The sequence below is a fragment of the Dreissena polymorpha genome, chromosome 9 (assembly GCF_020536995.1).
Source record: "Dreissena polymorpha isolate Duluth1 chromosome 9, UMN_Dpol_1.0, whole genome shotgun sequence".
NCBI classification, from domain to species: domain Eukaryota; kingdom Metazoa; phylum Mollusca; class Bivalvia; order Myida; family Dreissenidae; genus Dreissena; species Dreissena polymorpha.
Window position 1 is genome coordinate 17,803,984 of NC_068363.1, and position 22,257 is coordinate 17,826,240.

At 37.3% G+C, this 22,257-nt stretch overlaps 1 protein-coding gene and 1 long non-coding RNA gene across 2 annotated transcripts; one reads left to right on the top strand and one right to left on the bottom strand.

Moving 5' to 3' along the window:
• Positions 1 to 1,633: 1,633 nt before the first annotated feature.
• LOC127844116 (uncharacterized) lies at positions 1,634 to 21,944 on the bottom strand. Its single transcript, XM_052374126.1, has 11 exons — positions 21,124 to 21,944; positions 20,794 to 20,910; positions 20,321 to 20,435; positions 19,660 to 19,809; positions 17,869 to 17,951; positions 17,469 to 17,619; positions 13,685 to 13,888; positions 9,677 to 9,961; positions 5,567 to 5,622; positions 4,977 to 5,139; positions 1,634 to 3,536 (listed from the first exon to the last, which is right to left on the bottom strand). Exons 1-11 carry the CDS (start codon positions 21,805 to 21,807, stop codon positions 2,839 to 2,841), a joined length of 2,706 nt encoding a protein of 901 aa, XP_052230086.1. The 5' UTR covers positions 21,808 to 21,944; the 3' UTR covers positions 1,634 to 2,838.
• Positions 13,882 to 17,646, top strand: LOC127844140 (uncharacterized). Its single transcript, XR_008032577.1, has 2 exons — positions 13,882 to 17,077; positions 17,476 to 17,646. It is a non-coding gene; the product is annotated as an uncharacterized LOC127844140 (long non-coding RNA).
• Positions 21,945 to 22,257: the final 313 nt, after the last annotated feature.

Sequence of the window (22,257 nt, forward strand, 5' to 3'; positions counted from 1 at the left end):
ATGATAACTCAAGAATGCATACGCGGCCAACAGAGCGAACTCTGAACAATATAACTGAAGCAACTGGTCTGTAATCCTAAATCTATAATTATCAGTCCAATGAAACATCATCCTTTGAGTAAAATAAAGTGAATCAGTAAAAATATTATAAGAATATGATTTTGTATATTTTGTATGTTAAATATTGTGTTAATGTTTAATTTTGTTGATTAATATAAATATAAGCAGGACAGAGGAGGTAATATACTATTATATCTTTCTTATATACAGGGGAAACAAATGCAAAGTTAAAATTTCATGTTTAATGAATAGAGGATATCCCCCCCCCAATTTTCTTTTTAAACATCATGTAATAAAATACCACAACCCACATTAAGCCCCCCTCTCACACCCCACCCCCCATTTTTTTAAACATCTAATAAATAACCCCACCCCACATTATCCCCCCCACCCCAATTTTTTTTGTAAACATCTCATAAATTACCACACCCCACATTATACCCCCCCACCCCCCCCAATTTTTTTTTAAACATCTAATAAATTACCCTTCCCCCATTAATCCCCCTCTCACCCCCTACCCCCCCCACCCCCACCCCACCCCCGCATTTTTTAAACATCTTATAAATTACCACACCCACATTATATCCCCCTCTCACCCCCCCCTCAATTTTTGTAAACTCTAATAAATTACCCCACCCCACATTATTAACCCCTCTCAACCCCCCTAACCCCCCCCCCACCCACCACCCCCCAATTTTTTTTAAAACATCTTATAAATAACCACACCCCACATTATATCCCCCTCTCACCCCCCTACACCCCCACCCCGCCACCCCCCCTCAATTTTTTTAACATCTAATAAATTACCCCACCCCACATTATACCCCCTCTCACCCCCCCTACCCCCCCCCCACCCCACCCCCCTCAATTTTTTTAAACATCTAATAAATGACCACACCCCACATTATACCCCCCTTTCACTACCCCCCACCCCCCCCCCCCAATTTTTTTTTTAATGAAACATCTAATAAATTACCCCACCCCACATTATGACCTCTCACCCCCCTTCCCCCCCACCCCACCAATTTTTTTTAAAACATCTTATAAATTACCACACACCCCACATTATACCCCCCTCTCACCCCCCCCCCCCTACTCCCCCAACCCCACCCCCCAATTATTTTTTTAAACATCTTATAAATTACCTCACCCCACATTATACCTTCCTCTCACTCCCCCCTACCCCCCTCTCTACCCCCCCACCCCCCAATTGTTTTTAAACATCTAATAAATTACCCCACCCCACATTATTACCCCCTCTCACCCCCACCCCCCCCCATTTTTTTTAAAACATCTTATAAATTACCACACCCCACATTATAGCCCCCTCTCACCCTCCTACCCCCCACCCCCTCTACCCCAACCCCCACCCCCCCAAATATTTTTTTTAAACATCTAATAAATTACCACACCCCCACATTATACCCCCCTCTCACTCCCCCCTACCCCCCCCCACCCCCCAAACAATTTTTTTTTTAAACATCTAATAATAACCACACCCCACATTATTACGCCCTCTCACCACCCCCACCCCCCCCTACCCCCCCCCCCCCAAAAAAAAAATTTTTTTTTTTTTTAAGCATCTTATAAATTACCACACCCCACATTATACCCCCCTCTCACTCCCCCTTGATCATGACTGGCAGATGACCCCTTTTGATTTTCAGGTCACTAGGGGTCACAGTGACTCGAAATAGCACAATTGTTTCCGGATGATAACTTACATTAGGTCAAAGGTCAAGGTCACAGTGACAAAAAACGTATTCACACAATGGCTGCCACTACAAACTGACAGCCCATATGGGGGGCATGCATGTTTTACAAACAGCCCTTGTTTTAGTCGTGGCGACCTTGACCTTGGAGATATCGACTTATTTCTTTCGCTTCACACAAACAGTCTTCAAACTTGACATCATCTAGATACAACTTGTGACCAAGTTTGGTGAGGATCGGATGAAATTTCGCGACAGACCGGCCGACTGACCGACAAAGTGACTCCTATAAAGCCCCCATTACCAATGGTAATGGTGGTATAATAAATTGTTCAAATGTATTGATGCAGAGTCAACAGGATTTTCAGAGCCAATTATAAAGCAAATAAATTGTTCAAATGTATTGGTATACAGGGTGCAGAATCAACGGGGTTTTCATGGGCTTACACGGGATCAAATGTTAACACACCGTTAAGAATTTTATTTTTGCAAATATCTCAAGTTATTGAAATATGTTTGCAAACATCTTTAGCGCATAAGACAGTTTTTCTGGAAGTTTGTGCCGATAGCTTATGAATTAAGAATACATTATAAAATACGCCTGAATTGGTGCCAAAATTTCACATCGCATGCAGCACACAACAGTGTTTATGAATTCATTACACATCGAATTTTTTACCAAGAACACAGGCTTATTAAATACAGTTATTCCGCTGTTGTTTTTTTCACATTGCCACAAACTGCATAAAAACTGTATTTTATCCACTTGTTGCAATTCTTAAGAAAAATTGTTAAAAAAAGTTATTTGAAAAAGAACTTCTTACTGGTGTGTTTACATCCATTAACATCCATTTGTGAACCCCATAGTCGTCATCTTGCATCCTAGTATAGCACACTTAAATAATACATTTTAAATATACATGTATTCATATTTTTTTTATAATTGTGCAACTCTGAATGTCATGGGCAAAATAGTTCTGAGCAATATGTGTATTCTATATATTATATACTAGGTACACACCATGTATGCTTACACAATGATAACACATCCTGCATGCTTAAAGAATTAAACAAACAGGTCAGCTGCCAAGTCTTGCTTTTGATAGACTTTCATGCTTTCATAGATAGCAGACATTCTGGATCCTGCTTCAAATCTATACTTGCTTGGGATCAAATATCTGAACTCTTGTTTCAAACAGAAGAAAAAGTCTGGCATGCCGCAAGTTAACACCCCTACTACCTCTACAATCCCTGCTGATGGATTTATACAGGCCAAGATTGGCGAGCCAGATGCCCCATGTTCCATGAAGCAATGCAGCAGCATTCTGTAAGGAGCATCGTAGCCTTTATAACCTGCGTCCACAACAGAAAAGGGATAACCCTTCAACAGCCCATTTTTTAATACAGCCTGTTTTTGGCGGACAAAAGCCTGTGCAGCACAAACTGCTTGTGAATCGCTATCCACCACAGGACACCGATATTCAAAATATTTGTTTTGATTCTTTTGGTTTGGATGCCCATACCCAACTATGGACACAATATCTGTATCAGCCCGACAGAAGAACTCTTTTCTGAGGCGTAGCCCTCTTGGCATCATTCCGTCGGCGTTAGATATTTCAAGAACAGCAACATCAAGTTCTTGATCATAATAATAAAACTGTGAGAAGTAGTACTTTGTGGCAGAGGGTTCATTTGGAAGGTCACTGAACACAATGGATGCTTGTTGTAAATGTGAAATGTTTTCTTTTCCAGATCTTCTTGGGTCTAAAACACAAGACAAAATAACAATCAGTTAAAGCCCCAAGATCATATTATTAACAAAATATTTTGTTTATACCTGTCAACTAGTACCTGTTTGCTAAATATGTTTCAAATTTAATATGTTAACAAGAGAACTGCATTAAGGGTGCCACGCTCGGCTGCGAAAGCTTGTCAGAATATTTTTTTTTACCTTTGACCTAGTGACCCAAATTGGGTGTGGCATGTAGAAGTCATCAAGGTGCATGTGCATATGAAGTTTCAAAGTTGTAGGTGGATGCACTATGATGTTAGAGGCAAAGTTAAAGTTTTATATTAGAGGTCACAGTGACCTTTGACCAAGTGACCCAAAAATGGATGTGGCGTGTAAGGTTCATGTACATATGAAGTTTCAAAGTTGTAGGTGGAAGCACTGTGATGTTAGACGCAAAGTTAAAGTTTTATATTAGAGGTCACAGTGACCTTGACCTTTGACCTAGTGACAAAAAAATGGGTGTGGCATTAGAAGTCATCAAGGTGTATGTACAAATGAAGTTTCAAAGTTGTAGGTGGAAGAACTATGATGTTAGAGGCAAAGTTAAAGTTTTACATTAGAGGTCACAGTGACCTTGACCTTTGACCTAGTGACCAAAAAATGGGTGTGGCATGTAGAAGTCATCAAGGTGTATGTACAAATGAAGTTTCAAAGTTGTAGGTGGAAGAACTATGATGTTAGAGGCAAAGTTAAAGTTTTACATTAGAGGTCACAGTGACCTTGACCTTTGACCTAGTGACCCAAAAATGGGTGTGGCGTGTAGAACACATCAAGGTGTTTGTACAAATGAAGTTTCAAAGTTATGGGTGGAAGCACTGTGATGTTAGAGGCAAAGTTAAAGTTTTATATTAGAGGTCACAGTGACCTTGACCTTAAACCTAGTGACCCAAAAATGGGTGTGGCGTGTAGAAGTCATCAAGGTGCATGTACATATGAAGTTTCAAAGTTATAGGTGGAAGCACTGTGATGTTAGAGGCAAAGTTAAAGTTTTATATTAGAGGTCACAGTGACCTTGACCTTTAACCTAGTGACCCAAAAATGGGTGTGGCGTGTAGAAGTCATCAAGGTGCATGTACATATGAAGTTTCAAAGTTGTAGCTGGAAGCACTTTAATTTTAGAGCCAATGCAAAGGTTTTAGCACGATGCCGGACGGCGGAAGAGGAGGAGGCTATGGCAATACCTCGGGGTTTCTCTGAAAACAGCCGAGCTAAAAATTAATCTTGCAAGAAGTTCAGATTTCCTTTGCAATAGAATAGAAGCACTATAAAAAGTCTGTTCTGAGTAAAATATAATAATGTAGTAAGGGTTTGATTGAGTTAGACATGAAAGAGCCATTTCTGTGCAAGTTTCTCCAACATATAACCAATACAATATTTAATAAAAATTGTTTGACATTTAAGCATTGTCTCACCTAAAATTGTTGAAATCACATGCTTAGCTGTTGCAATGTATTTTGTTCCTACTCTAAAGCCAGTCCCATATGTCTGGTTAAAGCACATAATGGCTCCCACTGACTTCATGTTCTGCAGATATATGTCCATCATGGTTTGCGATAAACTGTCGTCAAACTCTTTCTGAAAATTAAAACATCAGGTAAATTAATAACAAAACAAAAAAGGACGTCTACGTAGTACCTAGTAGATCCCTAAAATAAAACCAAATAAATATCTATGTTGGTGACATGCATTTACGTTGATTAGATTTTTGAGGCCACTTGTGATTTATCACACCATGTAAACAGAAAAATTAATGAATGCACAAAAAACTGCCACGGCAAAAGCTTTTTAGACTTTGGCTAATTGAGCTTAAACTGTTCTGCTTGTACTGCATATATCAGATATACAAGTGGCTTATTTAAGGAACAGCCAATCAAGCTGTTTTATGCCAATGTTTGACCTTTGGGCTCTTATAGTGACCTTAAGTTTTAAGCTATTGCTTGCACAGCATGTTGTTTTTACATATGACAAGTGAGCTATGGCCTAAACTTTAAAGTTAACCAACCTTCAAATGTCCATGCCTGTTTGGCACCGAGTCTGTGCTATCACCTTTAGCAGACCCTGAAAATGAACAACACAATTTGAAATATGAAAATATTACAATTTGAAATAGGAAAATATTAAACTAGTTAAACATCTGCAGGATACACAGTATATAACCAACATAAAATAAAAGGCATAGTAACCATGAACATTAATTTTTCTTCATCAAATGGTATTTTGTCTAGATATATTTAATCATCTACATTTGCATTTTTCTATTTTAATGTTTCAACCCGAAAAATGGCAACACCACTAAACAAGTTTTTTTGATGTCTAACGTTTGTATTTAATAGTTGCATAATCCCAAGCTTGGTCTGTCAAAACACAAAATTTCAATATAATACGTCCATCAAGACTCAAGAAATTAAACAATAACCAGTTTTTCAATTTAAAGTTACAAAGACCTTGACCTTGATCTATCTGGTCCCACGTGCAATCGCTAGCTATGTCTGCATTTAAGCTACCTTCACACAAATTTAAATCTTTATCCAAACTTATGTTTTTGAGCATTTAAAAGTTTTTCTTTTTTATTTACAGTGACCTCAAACTCTTACTTACCTGCCCAAACACAATGCCAAGCTAGGTCCTAGAAACCTTTACCTTGACCTTTTACCAACGGAACCCAAATTCCATAGAAAGCAAGGTCTGAATGTTAGCTACCAACATACTAAATTTAAGAACAATATTGTATAAAAACTAAATCTATAGAGTAAAGAAAGCTTGTTCTTATTTTTAGAAACAGTAACCTTGATATTGACCCAACTGATCATTTTATGTCGCCCAGCGGAAATAATTTATGTGAATACATATTTGATGATGAATATCTGCAAAAGCTACATAGTTAGATATATGCAAATTAGACCAGAAAATTTAGATAACTATGAACCAGAGCTTTGTCACAGACGTGTGGTATATCTCCACATGCTGCATTGACACAGAATATATTGCATGCTGTCTTCACAAAAAATGAGAAACTAATTTATGGCGATTTTTAAGAATTATTATGCAATTATCATTTATGGCCATTCTGACCTTTGAACTCTTGAATTCTTTGGCATGACACGCCGTCCAATGACTGTGAACAAAATTAATGTACAGAGTCATTTTAAAATCTCACAATGAATGACATGGTTATGGCCTGGACAAGATCATGTATGGCCATTTTTGATCTTTGAACTCAAAGTGTGACCATGACCTTGGAGATATCAACGTAATTCTTTCACATGACACGCCGTCCAATGATTGTGAACAAATGTACCAAGTAATTTTAAAATCTCCCAATAAATGACATAGTTATGGCTCGGACAAGATCATTTATGGCCATTTTTTACCTTTGAACTCAAAGTGTGACCTTGACGTAGCAGATATCGACGTAATTCTTTCACATGACACACCGTCCAATAATGGTGAACAAATGTGCCAAATGATTTTAAAATCTCACAATGAACGACATAGTTATGGCCCGGACAAGATCATGTATGGCCATTTTTTACCTTTGAACTCAAAGTGTGACCTTGACCTTGGAGATATTGACGTAATTCTTTTGCATGACACACCATCCAATGATGGTATACAAATGTGCCAAATGATTTTAAAATCTCACTATGAACGACATAGTCATGGCCCGGACGAGCTCATGTATGACTGACCTTGAACTCAAAGTGTGACCTTGACATTGGGGATATTGACGTAATTCTTTCACATTACACACCGCCCAATGATGGTGAACAAATGTGCCAAATGATTTAAAGTCTCATAATAAATGACAAAGTTATGGCCCCGACAAGCTCATTTATGGGCAAATTCAAGTGTGACCTTGACCTTGGCGATATCGACATACTTCTTTCGCATGACACAACGTTCCATAATGGTGTCCAAATGTACCAAGCCATTTTAAAATCTAACAGTAAATGACATAGTTATGGTCCGGCCAAACTTTCGGTTTAAAACGCACTAAGTGACCCGTGACCTAGTTTTTGACCTGGCATGACCCATATTCAAACTTGACCTAGACATCATCTAGATACAACTTCTGACCGAACTTGGTGAAGATCGGATGAAATTTTCAGGACAGACAGACTGACCCTCAGACTGACCGACAAAGTGACTCCTATATAGCTCCCATTACCAATGGTAATGGGGGTATAATTATGTGGCCATGCCAGAAAACTAGATTTTAATTGTTTTACAAATTAAGATATTTTATTAAAAATCTATGTAATGCCAGGGTCTATATTAGTAACCTTGACCGAACCGGCCCCAAATACAATCCAAAGCTTAGTTTGCATCTATGATTGCTACACACCACATTTCAGCACTATCCTCAAAGCAAAATAAAGTTATTTAGCGAAAACATTGATTCTATATTTGGCAACAGTAACCTGTACCTGACAAGCCCACTTTATGTACGATACCTTCATACAATATTACAGCAAAATATCTCTATCGAAACTTTAAAGATATTGAAACAAGCAAATTTGTTGAATTGATATCCCCCGCCAATATGCTTCTGGACACAAAAGTGTTACATTTGACATTCAAAAAAGCATTTTTTTCAAGATACAAAGGGCCGTAACTCCGTTATAAACAGATAGTGTACAATGACATTTGGTTTGCATCATCCTCTTATCCATATATATATACTCATACCAAGTTTCAATGAAATCTGCCAAAGCACTTCCAAGATATGGCTCAGGACGGACGGAAAAGGCCAAGACAATATCCCTCCGCCTATGGCGGGGGATAACAAATGTGTGTTTATATTTTTTTCTAACAGTGATCTGACTGGCCCCAAATGCAATCACATCCTATATCAGCTACCTACATACAAGACTTCATAAAAATATTTCCAGCCTAACTGAACTTCTTTAGAAGAAACGTTTTTTTCCATTTGTATAAGTAATGATCTTGACCCAAATGTTGGGTCTCCATGGAGGCTTGCTAAATCCATAATTTCAGCAAGGTTGGTCAATTAAAACTAAAGTTATTTAAGCTTTTTACATGCAAAAAGGACATTTTTCTGCTAAATTGCAGGTAGGAGTTTTTGCCTTGGTGATTGACAATATCATGACCACTTAGACATAATTTGATATTTAATTGAATATCTGTAGTAGATATATTGAGATATTGCACGCAAACATGAATTTTCGAAGTACAAAAAAGGGCATACTTCTAATAAATTGCAGGTCAGAGTTATTAACCTTGACCAGTGACCTTAAATGATGATTCTATAAACATTTGTTAAGTTGCAATTGTATGGCAGTTACAAAGACCTGTGTTTAAAGCATGCAAATCTAATCTAGAATTTCATCTTGCAGGCAAAGCTTAACCTATAAGTACAAAAGGGGGCATAATCCTGTTGAAAGGATGGTAAAAGTTATAGGTTTTGTTTGATTAATGAATTTAAAGACCTTGAACACACATGCAAAGTTTTATTTCAATATCTGTAAGTAATATTGAAACATAGAGACGTACAGGAAAACAAGAAAACATAAACCTGAGGTATAATCAGGGGCATAATTTTTCTCAATTAAAGCAAAGATTTATGGGCCTTGATCTATGACCTCACATGCTGATCTCAAAAATATGTGTGAAGTTTCATTTGAATATCTTTGGTAAACAGGGAATATATTTCTCCTAAATTAATTGTTAGAACTATGGATCTTGGTCAGTAAGCTCAAACAATTATTCCTACCAGATGTGTAATGATTCAATTGAATGCTTTTAGTAGAAACAGTGAAATAAAGATGTTGAACGTTTACCTTAAAAATGTTTAAGTAAAACATCTGGCATAATTCTACTTAATTTCAGGTAAGAATTATGGGAGTGGTCAGTGACCTCAAACAATGACCTCAAACACATAAATTAAGTTCTAATTAAATAAGTATATCTCTCAATTTTCAATCAATATTCTCTCAAGTAAAAATTACATTCCCAAATTTTCTAAATCAAAACTATTAAATTTTGGAAGCATTTACAGGCATGATATGCATTTAAGTTTATTTAATACCAAAAGTATTTATTTCTTTTGCAGTGATCACAAGTATACCCAGTAAAGCAAACAATTGCATACCAACTCGAGATGGTGAGCTCCACATTGACATATTTGGTCCAAGAGCAATGTGTGAGCCAGGAGTAGTTGTCACACGGCCCCCCATGATGTTCAGGGAATGTGGCTGAGCAAAATTGTGGATACTGGCACTACTGGAGGTTGGTCGGAGATCTGATCTGCTGCCTGCAGGACCACTCAGGCCTGGTGGGAGATCTGATCTGCTGCCTGCAGGACCACTCAGGCCTGGTGGGAGATCTGATCTGCTGCCTGCAGGACCACTCAGGCCAGTCGACCAACTACTGGCAGCTGGATAAAGAAAATGAAAGATGAGTACACATCACAAACATTTGCTGTAAAATGAAGATATTGACTGATCACAACTTAATTCTTAACAACAGCAACAAAATACATAACAAGAGCACCGCATAATGTGTGCCAATGCTCGGCTCAGGGTGCATTTTTGAATAAAAAGAGCTTGTCAGATTATCTTTTTTATAGAGGTCACAGTGACCTTGACCTTTGACCTAGTGACTTAAAAGTGGGTGTGGCGTGTAGAAGTAGGTGGAAGCACTTTGATTTTAGAGCAAAATGTCCAAGTTTAGCACGAGGAATGTCAAAATGATATTATAAATTGTTACTGTCAAATTTATGGTTTTCACTAACAATAGGTGATGACAAGTTGACATTCTCATTTTGTTTATGGCAATATACGATTACAAAACATGTAATATACATTCCCCCAGGCAGATTCAAACAAGGGCTGTTTGTAAAACATGCATTCCCCCCATATGGGCTGTCAGTTGTAGTGGCAGCCATTGTGTGAATACGTTTTTTGTCACTGTGACCTTGACCTTTGACCTAGTGACCTGAAAATCAATAGGGGTCATCTGCCAGTCATGATCAATGTACCTATGAAGTTTCATGATCCTAGGCCTAATAATTCTTGAGTTATCATCAGGAAACCATTTTACTGTTTCGAGTCACTGTGACCTTGACCTTTGACATAGTGACCTGAGATTTAATAGGGGTCATCTGCCTGTCATGATCAATGTACCTATGAAGTTGCATGATCCTAGGTGTAAGCATTCTTGAGTTATCATCCAGAAACCATTTTACTATTTCGAGTCATTGTGACCTTGACCTTTGACCTAGTGACCCGAAAATAAATAAGGGTAATCTGCCAGTCATGATCAATGTTCCTATGAAGTTTCATTATCCTAGGCGTAAGCATTCTTGAGTTATCATCCGGAAACCATTTTACTATTTTGAGTCACTGTGACCTTGACCTTTGACCTAGTGACCTGAAAATCAATAGGGGTCATTTGCCAGTCATGATCAATGTACCTATGAAGTTTCATGATCCTAGGCCTAAGCATTCTTGAGTTATCATCAGGAAACCATTTTACTATTTCGAGTCACTGTGACCTTGACCTTTGACCTTAAAATCAATAGGGGTCATCTGCTAGTCATGATCAATGTACCTATGAAGTTTCATGATCCTAGGCCTAAGCATTCTTGAGTTATCGTCCGGAAACCATTTTACTATTTCGAGTCACTGTGACCTTGACCTTTGACATAGTGACCTGAAAATCAATAGGGGTCATCTGCCAGTCATGATCAATGTACCTGAGAAGTTTCATGATCCTAGGCCTAAGCATTCTTGAGTTATTATCCGGAAACCATTTTACTATTTCAAGTCTCTGTGACCTTGACCTTTGACCTAGTGACCTGAAAATCAATATGTTTCATTTGCCAGTCATGATCAATGTACATATGAAGTTTCATGATCCTAGTGCTAAGCGTTCTTGAGTTATCATCCGGAAACCATCTGGTGGACGGACCGACCGACATGTGCAAAACAATATAACCCCTCTTCTTCGAAGGGGGGGCATAAATATATGTTTCATACTCCCCCAATGGCATTATTCACTCGCCATTGCAAGCATGCAAGTGGAATTGTTCACCTATGTCTGACCCAATAGTGACCCATATATAAGTCCATACAAATCCAGTGAATCCTTGGGTGCAACCAATTTTGACCAAAGGGACATAATTTTTAAAAACTTAGTAGGACCATTATTATTTATTATGTTGTTACACAACAAATATTAAACCCATGACCCTTGCTGTTTCAAAGATTAAACAAGAGCACCGCCTTGCGGGTGCAGACCGCTCATCTATTTTCTTTTTAAAGGTGAAGGGACTCTCATTTTCAATCACAAAGGAGGGAGGAGTGGAGTGAAGAGGGGTGTATAGTGTGGGGTTGTGGACATTTATTACATTATCTTCCAAAAAAGCGAAAAAAAAAAAAAAAAAAAAAAAAATCGGGGGGGGGGGGTATAGTGTGAGGGGTGTGGTGATAATTTGTGAGATGATCTTAAAAAAAAAAAAAAAAAAAAAAAAAAAAAATCAAAAAAAAAATTTGGGGGGGGGGTGGGGGGGTGGGGTGGGGGTATAGTGTGAGGGTGTGGTGGTCATTTGTGAGATGATCTTATAAAAAAAAAAAAAAAAAAAAAAATTAGGGGGGGGGGGGGGAGGGGGGGGAGGGGGGGGAGGGCACGGGGGATGGTTTGGGTGAAGTCTATTGTGGTATGTCAGGTAAGAGTAGTTTCATCAAAGTATCAATCAAATCTAATCATAAATAAAGAAGTTATGGCAATTTTAGCAAAATTTAATAATTTGACCTTGAGAGTCAAGGTCATTCAAAGGTCAAAGTAAAATTCAAGTTGCCAGGTACAGTAACCTCATGATAGCATGTAAGTATTTGAAGTTTGAAAGCAATAGCCTTGATACTTCGAGTGGATCGAAACACAAAATTTAACCATATATTAAAAGTTACTAAGTCAAAAAAGGGCCATAATTCCGTAACAATGACAACCAGAGTTATGCAACTTGTCCTTTTACTGTACCCTTATGATAGTTTGTGAGTGTTCCAAGTATGAAAGCAATATCTATGATACTTTAGGGGTAAAGTGACCAAAACATAAATCTTAACCAAATTTTCAATTTTCTAAGAATAAAGGGCCCATAATTCCGTCCAAATGCCAGTCAGAGTTACATAACTTTGCCTGCACCGTCCCCTTATGATAGTTCATAAATCTTGCAAGTATGAAAGCAATAGCTTTGATACTGTAGGAATAAAGTGGACCTAAACACAAAACTTAATCAAATTTTCAATTTTCTAAGTATAAAAAGGGCACATAATTCTGTCAAAATGCCAGTCAGAGTTACATTACTTTGCCTGCACAGTCCCCTTATGATAGTTAGTAAGTGTTGCAAGTATGAAAGCAATAGCTTTGATGCTTAAGGAATAAAATGGACCTAAACACAAAACTTAACCAAAATTGTCAATTTTCTAAGTATAAAAAGGGCACATAATTCTGTCAAAATGCATGCCAGAGTTATCTAACTTTGCCTGCCCAGTCCCCTCATGATAGTAAGTAAGTGTACCAAGTTTGAATGCAATAGCATTGATACTTACTGAGAAAAGTGGAACTAAACGCAAAACTTAACCAAAATTTGCAATTTTTTAAGTACAAAAAGGGCACATAATTCTGTCAAAATGCACGCCAGAGTTATCTAACTTTGCCTGCCTAGTCCCCTCATGATAGTAAGTAAGTGTACCAAGTTTGAATGCAATAGCATTGATACTTTCTGAGAAAAGTGGACCTAAACGCAAAACTTAACCGGACGCCGACGCCAACGCCAACGCCAACGCCAACGCCAACGCCAACGCCGACGCCAAGGTGATGACAATAGCTCATAATTTTTTTTCAAAAAATAGATGAGCTAAAAAACTATTGTTAGCTCCAGTGACCAATGTATGTGACAGACCCACAATATTTTAACAACCTGAAAACAGGGTCACCCAAAGATCATCCCTGTGAAGTTTTGTTAAAATGAGTCCAGCGGTTACGGACTAGATGTTATTTAAATGCAAAACTCTATGGAATACGGAAAAGGCGATCCCAAAATCTCAGCCAGTGCATGTCATACACAGATGAGCTAAACATCTAAACTGTAGCTAACCGGATGGCAACCTCCAATCAATATTGTCTGTACCAATTGTCATCGTTCCACCAATCACTAACTCCCCACCACTGAACACATTTATTGCCTCTGTTGCACCATAGTTCATCATAACTCCCTGACCCTGGTTTTCTTGCGGCTTTGAAAATGTTATCTTCTTTATGCATTTTTTGGTGTTTTCATGTGCACGTCTCTGCACAATTCCTAGGAGAAAAAATCCAATATATGATATTATTATTAGCATTATTTTCAGGGGATGTAAAGTTTAAAACATGAAGAAATAATTCCTACTATTAAAAACACAAGTATTTACTTATAAAATTATATTTTATCTCTGGTGACATACATGTACAGCAGGCCGAACTGATTTGAACAACTATGAAAGAAGGCCACTGTCATGTACAATTTAATGAAAATCTGCTTCTTATTTCTGGATAGACAAGGGGAAATCAGAAACGATTACCACGAGCAACTTGACATTTAAAAAGGGAACATGTACATATTTAATTAATTGTGAGACTGCAACACTTATGGCTTTAATCAGTGTTGGAATACAGGAACAATTATCAGGAGAAGAATTGCGATACATGGATACAACTGTTGACTGAGGTCCCACGTGAGCTAGCCTTATTGAACAACAGCACCGTATAGCGGTAGCCAACGCTCGGCTGTGGGTGCAGTTTTGAATAAATACAAGCTTGTCAGAAGTGACCTTAACCTTTGATCTAGTGACCCAAAAATGAGTGTTGCGTTTAGAACTCATCAAGGTGCATCTACATATGAAGTTTCAAAGTTCGATGTGGAAGCACTTTGATTTTAGAACCTATGTTAAGGTTTTAGCACGACGCAGACAGCGGACAGCTATGACGATACCCCGTTTTTTCTCCAAAAACAGCCAAGCTAAAAATGAACCCATATATGTCCAATATAGGCTGTATATGGAGATGTATACGGACAATTCCATAAGGGAATAACCAGAAACCACCCATATGATCCAATTATTAAAGCTCTAACTGTTAAGAAAAATCTATTTAAATGTATTTATAATGTGTAAACATACTATGCATGCTATTTTTTGTGAGAACAAGGTTATAACCAATTTTTTTTACCTCATAACACTTGTATAACACACAAGAGTATATAATGTAAGGCCCATATGTGATCCACATGGGCCCTATTTGGGTCTAACAATATTCCTGAACAAGTGTATGCCATTAAATTGGAAAGACAAAACTTGCAGCAGCACCAAAAACAAGAGGGCCATGATGGCCCTGTATCGCTCCACTGTTTTTTTTATGCTAAAAAAGCGTGCAATGCGCATGGGTTGAAATGTACTCAAGCATGTGACTTTCTCTTTCTATCCCTCGTCCCACTGGGCGCTTAAAGTTGGAAGGGTAAGCATTTTTATATATGGAAAACGTTACTACGGTGTTAACTAAATAGACTAAAAAGCCCGGGAATTGTCGCACAGGTCCTTTGCTTATAACATAGGTACATTTATCTCTCCAAAAGATATTGTCGTTCTCTCTATTTCACATATTTTTAGATGCTGAAGATCAAATCTACGTATGTTCTACAAGATTAATGAAAGTTCATTCATTCAATCATGAATCTTTTAACTTGGTAGAGAACTATAAGATGTCACAACATACCAAATTTGGTAGCCCTAGGCCCAATGGTTATGGACAGGAAGATTTTTAAAGTTTGCACAAAAGAGGCTTTATATAAGCATATGTTCAGTTTTGTGACCCCCGGGGCAGGGTCAAATTTGAGGCCAGGGGAATAATTTGAACAAATTTGGTAGAGGACTATTAGATGTCACTACATACCAAATTTAGTAGCCCTAGGCTCTATAATTATGAACAAGAAGATATTTAAAGTTTGCACAAAATAGGCCTTATTTAAGCATATGTTCATTTGTGTGACCCCCAGGGCAGGGTCAAATTTGACCCCAGGGGCATAATTTGAAAAAACTTGGTAGTCAGAGAACTTTAAGATTTTAATACATACCAAATTTGGTAGAAACAGGCCCAATGGTTATGGACAAGAAGATTTTTAAAGTTTGCACAAAATAGGCCCAATATAAGCATTTGTTCAATTTTGGCTTAATTTGAACAAACTTGGTAGAGGACTATTAGATGTCTCTACATACCAAATTTGGTAGCCCTATGCCATACGGTTATGGACAAGAAGATTTTTAAAGTTTGCACAAAATAGGCCCAATATAAGCATTTGTTCAATTTTGTGACACCTGGGGAACGGTCAAATTTGATCCCTTGGGCTTACTTTGAACAAACTTGGTAGAGGACTATTAGATGTCACTACATACCAAATTTGGTAGCCCTATGCCATACAGTTAGGGACAAGAAGATTTTTAAAGTTTGCACAAAATAGGCCTTATTTAACGAATGTACGTTTTTGCGACCCCAGGGGCAGGGTCAAATTTACCCTAGGGGCATAATTTGAACAAGCTAAGTAGAGAACTATTAGATGTCACTACATACCGAATTTGGTAGCACTAGGCCCAATTGTTATGGACAAGAAGATTTTTTTAATTTGCACAAAATAGGCTTTATATAAGCATATGTTCAATTTATTGACCCCCAGGGCGTGGTCAGGGGCATAATTTGAACAAATTTGAAAGAGGTTCACCCCAGGAACATTTGTGAGAAGTTTTATCAGAATTGGACTTGTAGTTTAGGAGAAGAAGATGTTTAAAGAAAAAGTTAACACAGACGCACGCACAGACTCATGCATGCACGACGGACACAGGACCATGACATAAGCCCCGCTGGCCTCTTGCCCGTGGAGCTAAAAACCAAATTTCAAAGTTTTTAGAATTTTACATGCTTATAACAAAATGCTTGATTCTTGATGTTTTTGCAGTACCATGTATAAATCTGCCATATATACATGAATGCAGATATTGTGTGCAAAATACAGTTGCAAACATGTTGTTTTTTTATATTATGGAATTCTGTGCTACATAATTATAAAATGCATTTATGATTGGTTAGTTTATTTATTTGGGAAACTTTGTTGGAATATGTTGCCAGGAGGAGGTAGACATGTAATGCACTGCAAAAATGTTAAAGGCATTTCTTGTACATGTAGTTGGTTTTCAAGATTATCTACCACAAAATTGACAAACTAGACATGTACAAGAAGCAATTTTACAAGCAAAAAACCAGATGCAAATAGATAATTATGGCAAAAAAATGGTCATAATTCCAAATGTTATTGTTCAACTAATTTGGAATTATTGGCATCTATTGCTTTCTTTATATTGGCAGTTTGGCAGTCAATGATATGGGACGCATAAAAGACCCACTAACAGCCCAGTGTAACACACATAGGACCCAGATGCCGCCTTTATGAAAATTATATAAGACCGTAAGTGTTTACCAATATGTAATCCAGTTGCAAATCTATGAAGGACCAAAATTGGTTGGCCAGAAAGGTCCCATATATCTTGGTTGATGTGTTGATGCAATTTCACTTATATACTTGCTTAAATGAATAAACTAAAAAAATGTAAACTTAATAATGTGCCTAATATTTTCTTTGCTTCACCAAAACAAACATCCGCAACATTTTATGATGGTTTGAAAGAAATTGCTTGCAATAGTATCAAGGCACATGTATCAATGAACATGTCCATGTAAAAAAATGTAATGCATATCACAATAGGATCAATGAATTTGTATGCTACTTAAACTTGTGACTCTAACAGCATAATAAATCTTTGTTTTCCCTAGATTTTCATTATAATTAAAACAAATACTGTCTAGTTCCTCTCCAGGAACGAGTTTTATTGCCAGAAGACGGTTCCCCGAATCCTCCAGGGCCACTGCTAAGAGGTGACGTGGGTTTTGTTCACATGAAATCACAGTGTCATGCCAAGCTTTCAGCATTGCAAAGATACGTTCATCAAACTGAAACATAGATTATGTCATACCGTCTATGTATGTTATTCTGGTTATTCTGGTATTAACTCCAAAATAGTGACTGAAGTGAATAATTTACAATCAGTCAGCCGATTGTTGCATAATAAAAACAACACATTTATAATATTTTTAAGGGTAATATTAATTTAATTTTACTTTCTGAATTAATTGACTAATCTGTTAAACTATTGATATTGTAAACTCAGCAGTAATTGCAGCTGCTTAACAAATTCTTACATGTCGATATGCTTCCTCCAATCTGGTCATTTGTGCCATCTCAAAGTCTAGATTTATCCTCAGCTTATGAAGCTCCACAGGATCTGTAAACAAGAGCACCGCATAACGGGTGCCAACGCTCGGCTGCAGTACAAATTTGAATGAATGAAAGCTTGTCAGATTTTTTTTATTTTTTTTAGAGGTCACAGTGACCTTGACCTTTGACCTAGTGACTCAAATATGGGTGTGGCATGTAGAATAATCAAGGTGCATGTACATATGAAGTTTGAAAGTTGTAGGTGGAAGCACTTTGATTTTAGAGCCAATGTAAAGGTTTTAGCACGGCGGAGGCCGGATGGCGGACGGCGAGCTGGCTATGACAATACCTCGGGTTTTCTCTGAAAACAACCAAGCTCAAAACAATAGGATCAAAATAAATAAAACAGAAAAGTTGCCTTACAAGAATACAACATAAGAGGGCCATGATTGCCCTGAATCGCTCACCTGACTAACCAAATACAATCCCAACCCAGTTTTCATCATGATAAACATTCTGACCAAATTTCATAAAGATTGGATGAAAACTGTGACCTCTATTGTCTACACAAGGTTTTTCAAATATTTGACCTACTGACCTAGTTTTTGACCCAAGGTGACCCAAATACAGTCCCAACCCAGATTTCATCAAGACAAACATTCTGACCAAATTTCATGAAGATTGGATGAAAACTGTGACCTCTATTGTCTACACAAGGTTTTTCTATTATTTGACCTAGTGACCTAGTTTTTGACTCAAGATGACCCAAATACAATCCCAACCCAGATTTCATCAAGATCAACATTCTGTCCAAATTTCATAAAGATTGGATGAAAACTGTGACCTCTACTGTCTACACAAACAAATTGTTGACGGACGGACGCACGCACACACGCACGCACACACAACGGACGCCGGACATCACACGGTCACATAAGCTCACCATGTCACTTTGTGACAGGTGAGCTTAAAATAGCAAGTTTAAAAACATGTATGCCAACTCTACCCAACCCCTCTCTCAAACCGGCATGACTCTTTCATGAAGCAAATCCCCTCAAGTTATAAATAAGCCAGCAATCAAAATCAATACTTGTAAATTTTTATATAAATTTGCTGAAACTGAGTTTTTTTGTACGCACTAGCCTAGTAAACACCCTTTCTAGGAGGATAACATTTAAATGCTTGAACCCATTTTACTGCCGCCAGTACACTATGCAATCCAATAATTCTGGATTTCAGTATTATACAATCTTCAGAAATAATGTTTTTTCATCTCATCTTGAGTTTAACGTCTTTTTAAGGATTTAAACGGGTATTAATTGGCACTATTGTAGTTATTTTTTAGGATGTTACAAGACCCTGTTCCCTTGAACTTTGACCTCAAATTCAATAGGCCTTTCCTCTCCTCTAAGTGACCATCATATAACTTTGCATGGTAAGTCAAGCGCTCTCTACATATCACATGGAAACAGATGCCTTACAGACTGAGCAACCAAATGACCATCAGACATAGCCAGAGGAACAAAGCCATATATCCTCGCTTCCTGGGAGCATATATACCGGTATTGTTCTTATGAGATACATAAAGTCATTGAACAAAGCATGGAATACAGTTAATGATATCATCATGTGGGTGGAATAATCAAAAGCAAAAATTATGAGTAACAAATGCTTTTAAACACAATTTATATTGCTTGTGTAGCCCCCTGTCAGCATCTAGTTTACATTTATTTGCTTACATTGTATCAAAGAGTGTTAATTAATTTCATACTGACCTATCTCCGCACATACAGCAAGAAGTTCTGTTTCTTCAACTGTTGATGATCGCACACCCATAGGCATATTGTGTTGGTTCGGCCTCTGTTGTTGACCAACACCACATCCCTCAGTATTACTTTCAAAACTATCATCCTTTTCAATAGGTGCTGAAAACATGGCCAAAGATTTGAATAATTCATAAAGAAAAGCACTGATCAGAACACAAGCTCATTATTAAAAAACATATTAGGGCACATGCTCAGTCAGGTACATTAAAAATATTGCTCTCCAACATAAATGGCATTGTTTAATGTACATCTTCATGATACAGTAAATCGGAAAAAACACACTGCAAACTTTAATGGGACCAGCTAGATACACTGTTCTTTACACGGGTCTTTATTGCTGAACACAAAAAAATGTTGGTGATAAAGAGAAAGAATATTTGGTCGAGTATATAGATGAATAGCTGGGTAAAGAGGAATCATCTACCAACTAAGTTAGATGTGTTTAGCTATGTACATTTAAGTAGGGGTCAGGAAATGCATATTTTAAACTATTTAAATGCAGTAGCTTAAGATTACTTAGGAAAATGCGGAACTAAAATTTATCTCATTTTCGGTCAGTAGATTTTAACAGAGGTTAGGGGTCACCATGGCTTGTAAGAATAATATTCACCTCTAGACAACAAGTTTAATATATTTTCTTGCATAGTTTCACATGCTGCAGCTAGTTGCTGTCTGGAAGTTTCCACTTGCTGCACAACACTCTGCTCTTCTGTAAATCGAGCAGCCTAAATGAGACATACACATCTATGATGAGACACACATGGTTGATACAATTATATGATCTATGCCACTATCCAAAGTCATTCCAACACAAAAAGTGAATCGGGTTTTTTCAATTCATAAATATATTATATAAGTGTAATGTATATCCAAATGTATATAAAAAAAAACTTCAAAGACTGGTAGTTTATTGAATTGCTTGCAGTTTCATTACTGATATACATAATTACAGTTTGTATTACAAATAACATTATTACATGATGTTCCAGCAAGAAAAAATTCATACATGTATGGTTGCAAATGGTTCAGCTTATTAAATTAATGCCATTTACGATAATCAAGAAAGAAAGTAATGTTGTGTACTTCATTTTTCGAGCCCTCTTCAATTGTTAACGCCTGCACTTCTGTAGTCAGACTGGAAACCTCCTCCTGAAGATGTGACAAGTTGTCCAGACGACTGGCATCAACCTCATCATACTTCTAGAAAGGGAGGAGGAAATAATTAAATTGTGACATTTTATACATTAACATGTATTTTGTCATACCATACATACTCCACATGTAAAATTGAGTACATTAAAGTTTTAAAAGTAACACTGGGAGTAATAGCATCTAGATGTCATAATAATATTTTGCTTCCTTAATAACCATACATGTTTAGCTTAACTGATGGGTCGAAACAAAGCCTAATACCTCACTGCTTGCCATTTTTATCTGAACACCAGCAAGTCTTGTCTGAATCCCATCCATATCGCCTGCACTCCAACGTACACATTGCAGAACATTTTCCTGAATGTTTCCTTTTATGTCTTCCATTTTAGAATTCTTTAGGGCATTCATTTTTTTTCGCATAGCAGTTACATCTTCTTTAGAAGATTTGGCTTGTTTCAAAATTCTAATACAAGTATCTAGTATCTCACTGAATAGCTGGTCAAATTCGTCATCATCCACAACTCTGGTTCTCTGATACATGATTTGATTTTTACATATTTGTATTCTCCTCAATTCTGCAAGAATGCTAAAGTCATCATCATCTGGAATAGCTAAACCGCCTTGTGAACTTGCGCTGTATGATGCACTGTTTGAGTCTGGAGTAAGGTGCTGTAGCAGCAGGCATATCAGCCGTATATCAAATTTATCCAGGTTTACAGGGGACTGGTTGAGTATATTAACTTCATCTTCGGTAAAAACTCCTTCGTTCTTCAGTTCCTGAAGTCTATCTGTTCTAGTTGATACAAACTCTTGAAATGACAAGTTTAGTTTTTTCAACTGACTATAAAATAATTTTAGAAGGCATTCTTTTGAACATTCAACTAAAAGGGAAATTAACCTAAAATGTTTCAGATCGCCGTCCTCTACCGTTGGTTTTTCTGCCATCTTGACATTAGTCTTACAAATGGATAACACAATCACAGGGCATGATTAACTGTTTCAGTCACTTATGAGTGATGTAATTACACGAATTAAAGACTACTTTCGATTTGGTAGACTACAGGAAGACGGGGGTCGTTACATTACCCCGGAAGTTATATGAAATGTGTTATGTAGCCCGAATCAAAACGCAGGTAAATTCGGCAAACAATAGGTGTTAGGACATATCGGTCATGGTCTTTAGAATCGTAAGATACGGGTTAAAGACAATATCGTACATATTTAAATGACATTTAAAGTACGAAATTAAAGTTAGAGTAAATGATTATAACTTAGCAAAAAGGGCTGTACCTTGATCATGCTGGCTCAGAAAGTCATATAGGCTTTATTTAGTTAGTACATGTGTGCATTCAGCTCAATTAGACATCTTTTATCTATCTATCTATACTGTCTAAC

What these genes read in the sequence shown, in the direction of transcription:
- LOC127844116 (XM_052374126.1), bottom strand. Translation starts at nt 21,807, where the DNA reads ATGGCAGAAAAACCAACGGTAGAGGACGGCGATCTGAAACATTTTAGG. An exon ending in TGATTGGAGGTTGCCATCCG is followed by an intron (nt 9,962 to 13,684) that starts GTTAGCTACAGT and finishes TTCTTTATCCAG; the next exon opens with CTGCCAGTAGTTGGTCGACT. An exon ending in GAGCTCACCATCTCGAGTTG is followed by an intron (nt 5,623 to 9,676) that starts GTATGCAATTGT and finishes GTTCATTTTCAG; the next exon opens with GGTCTGCTAAAGGTGATAGC.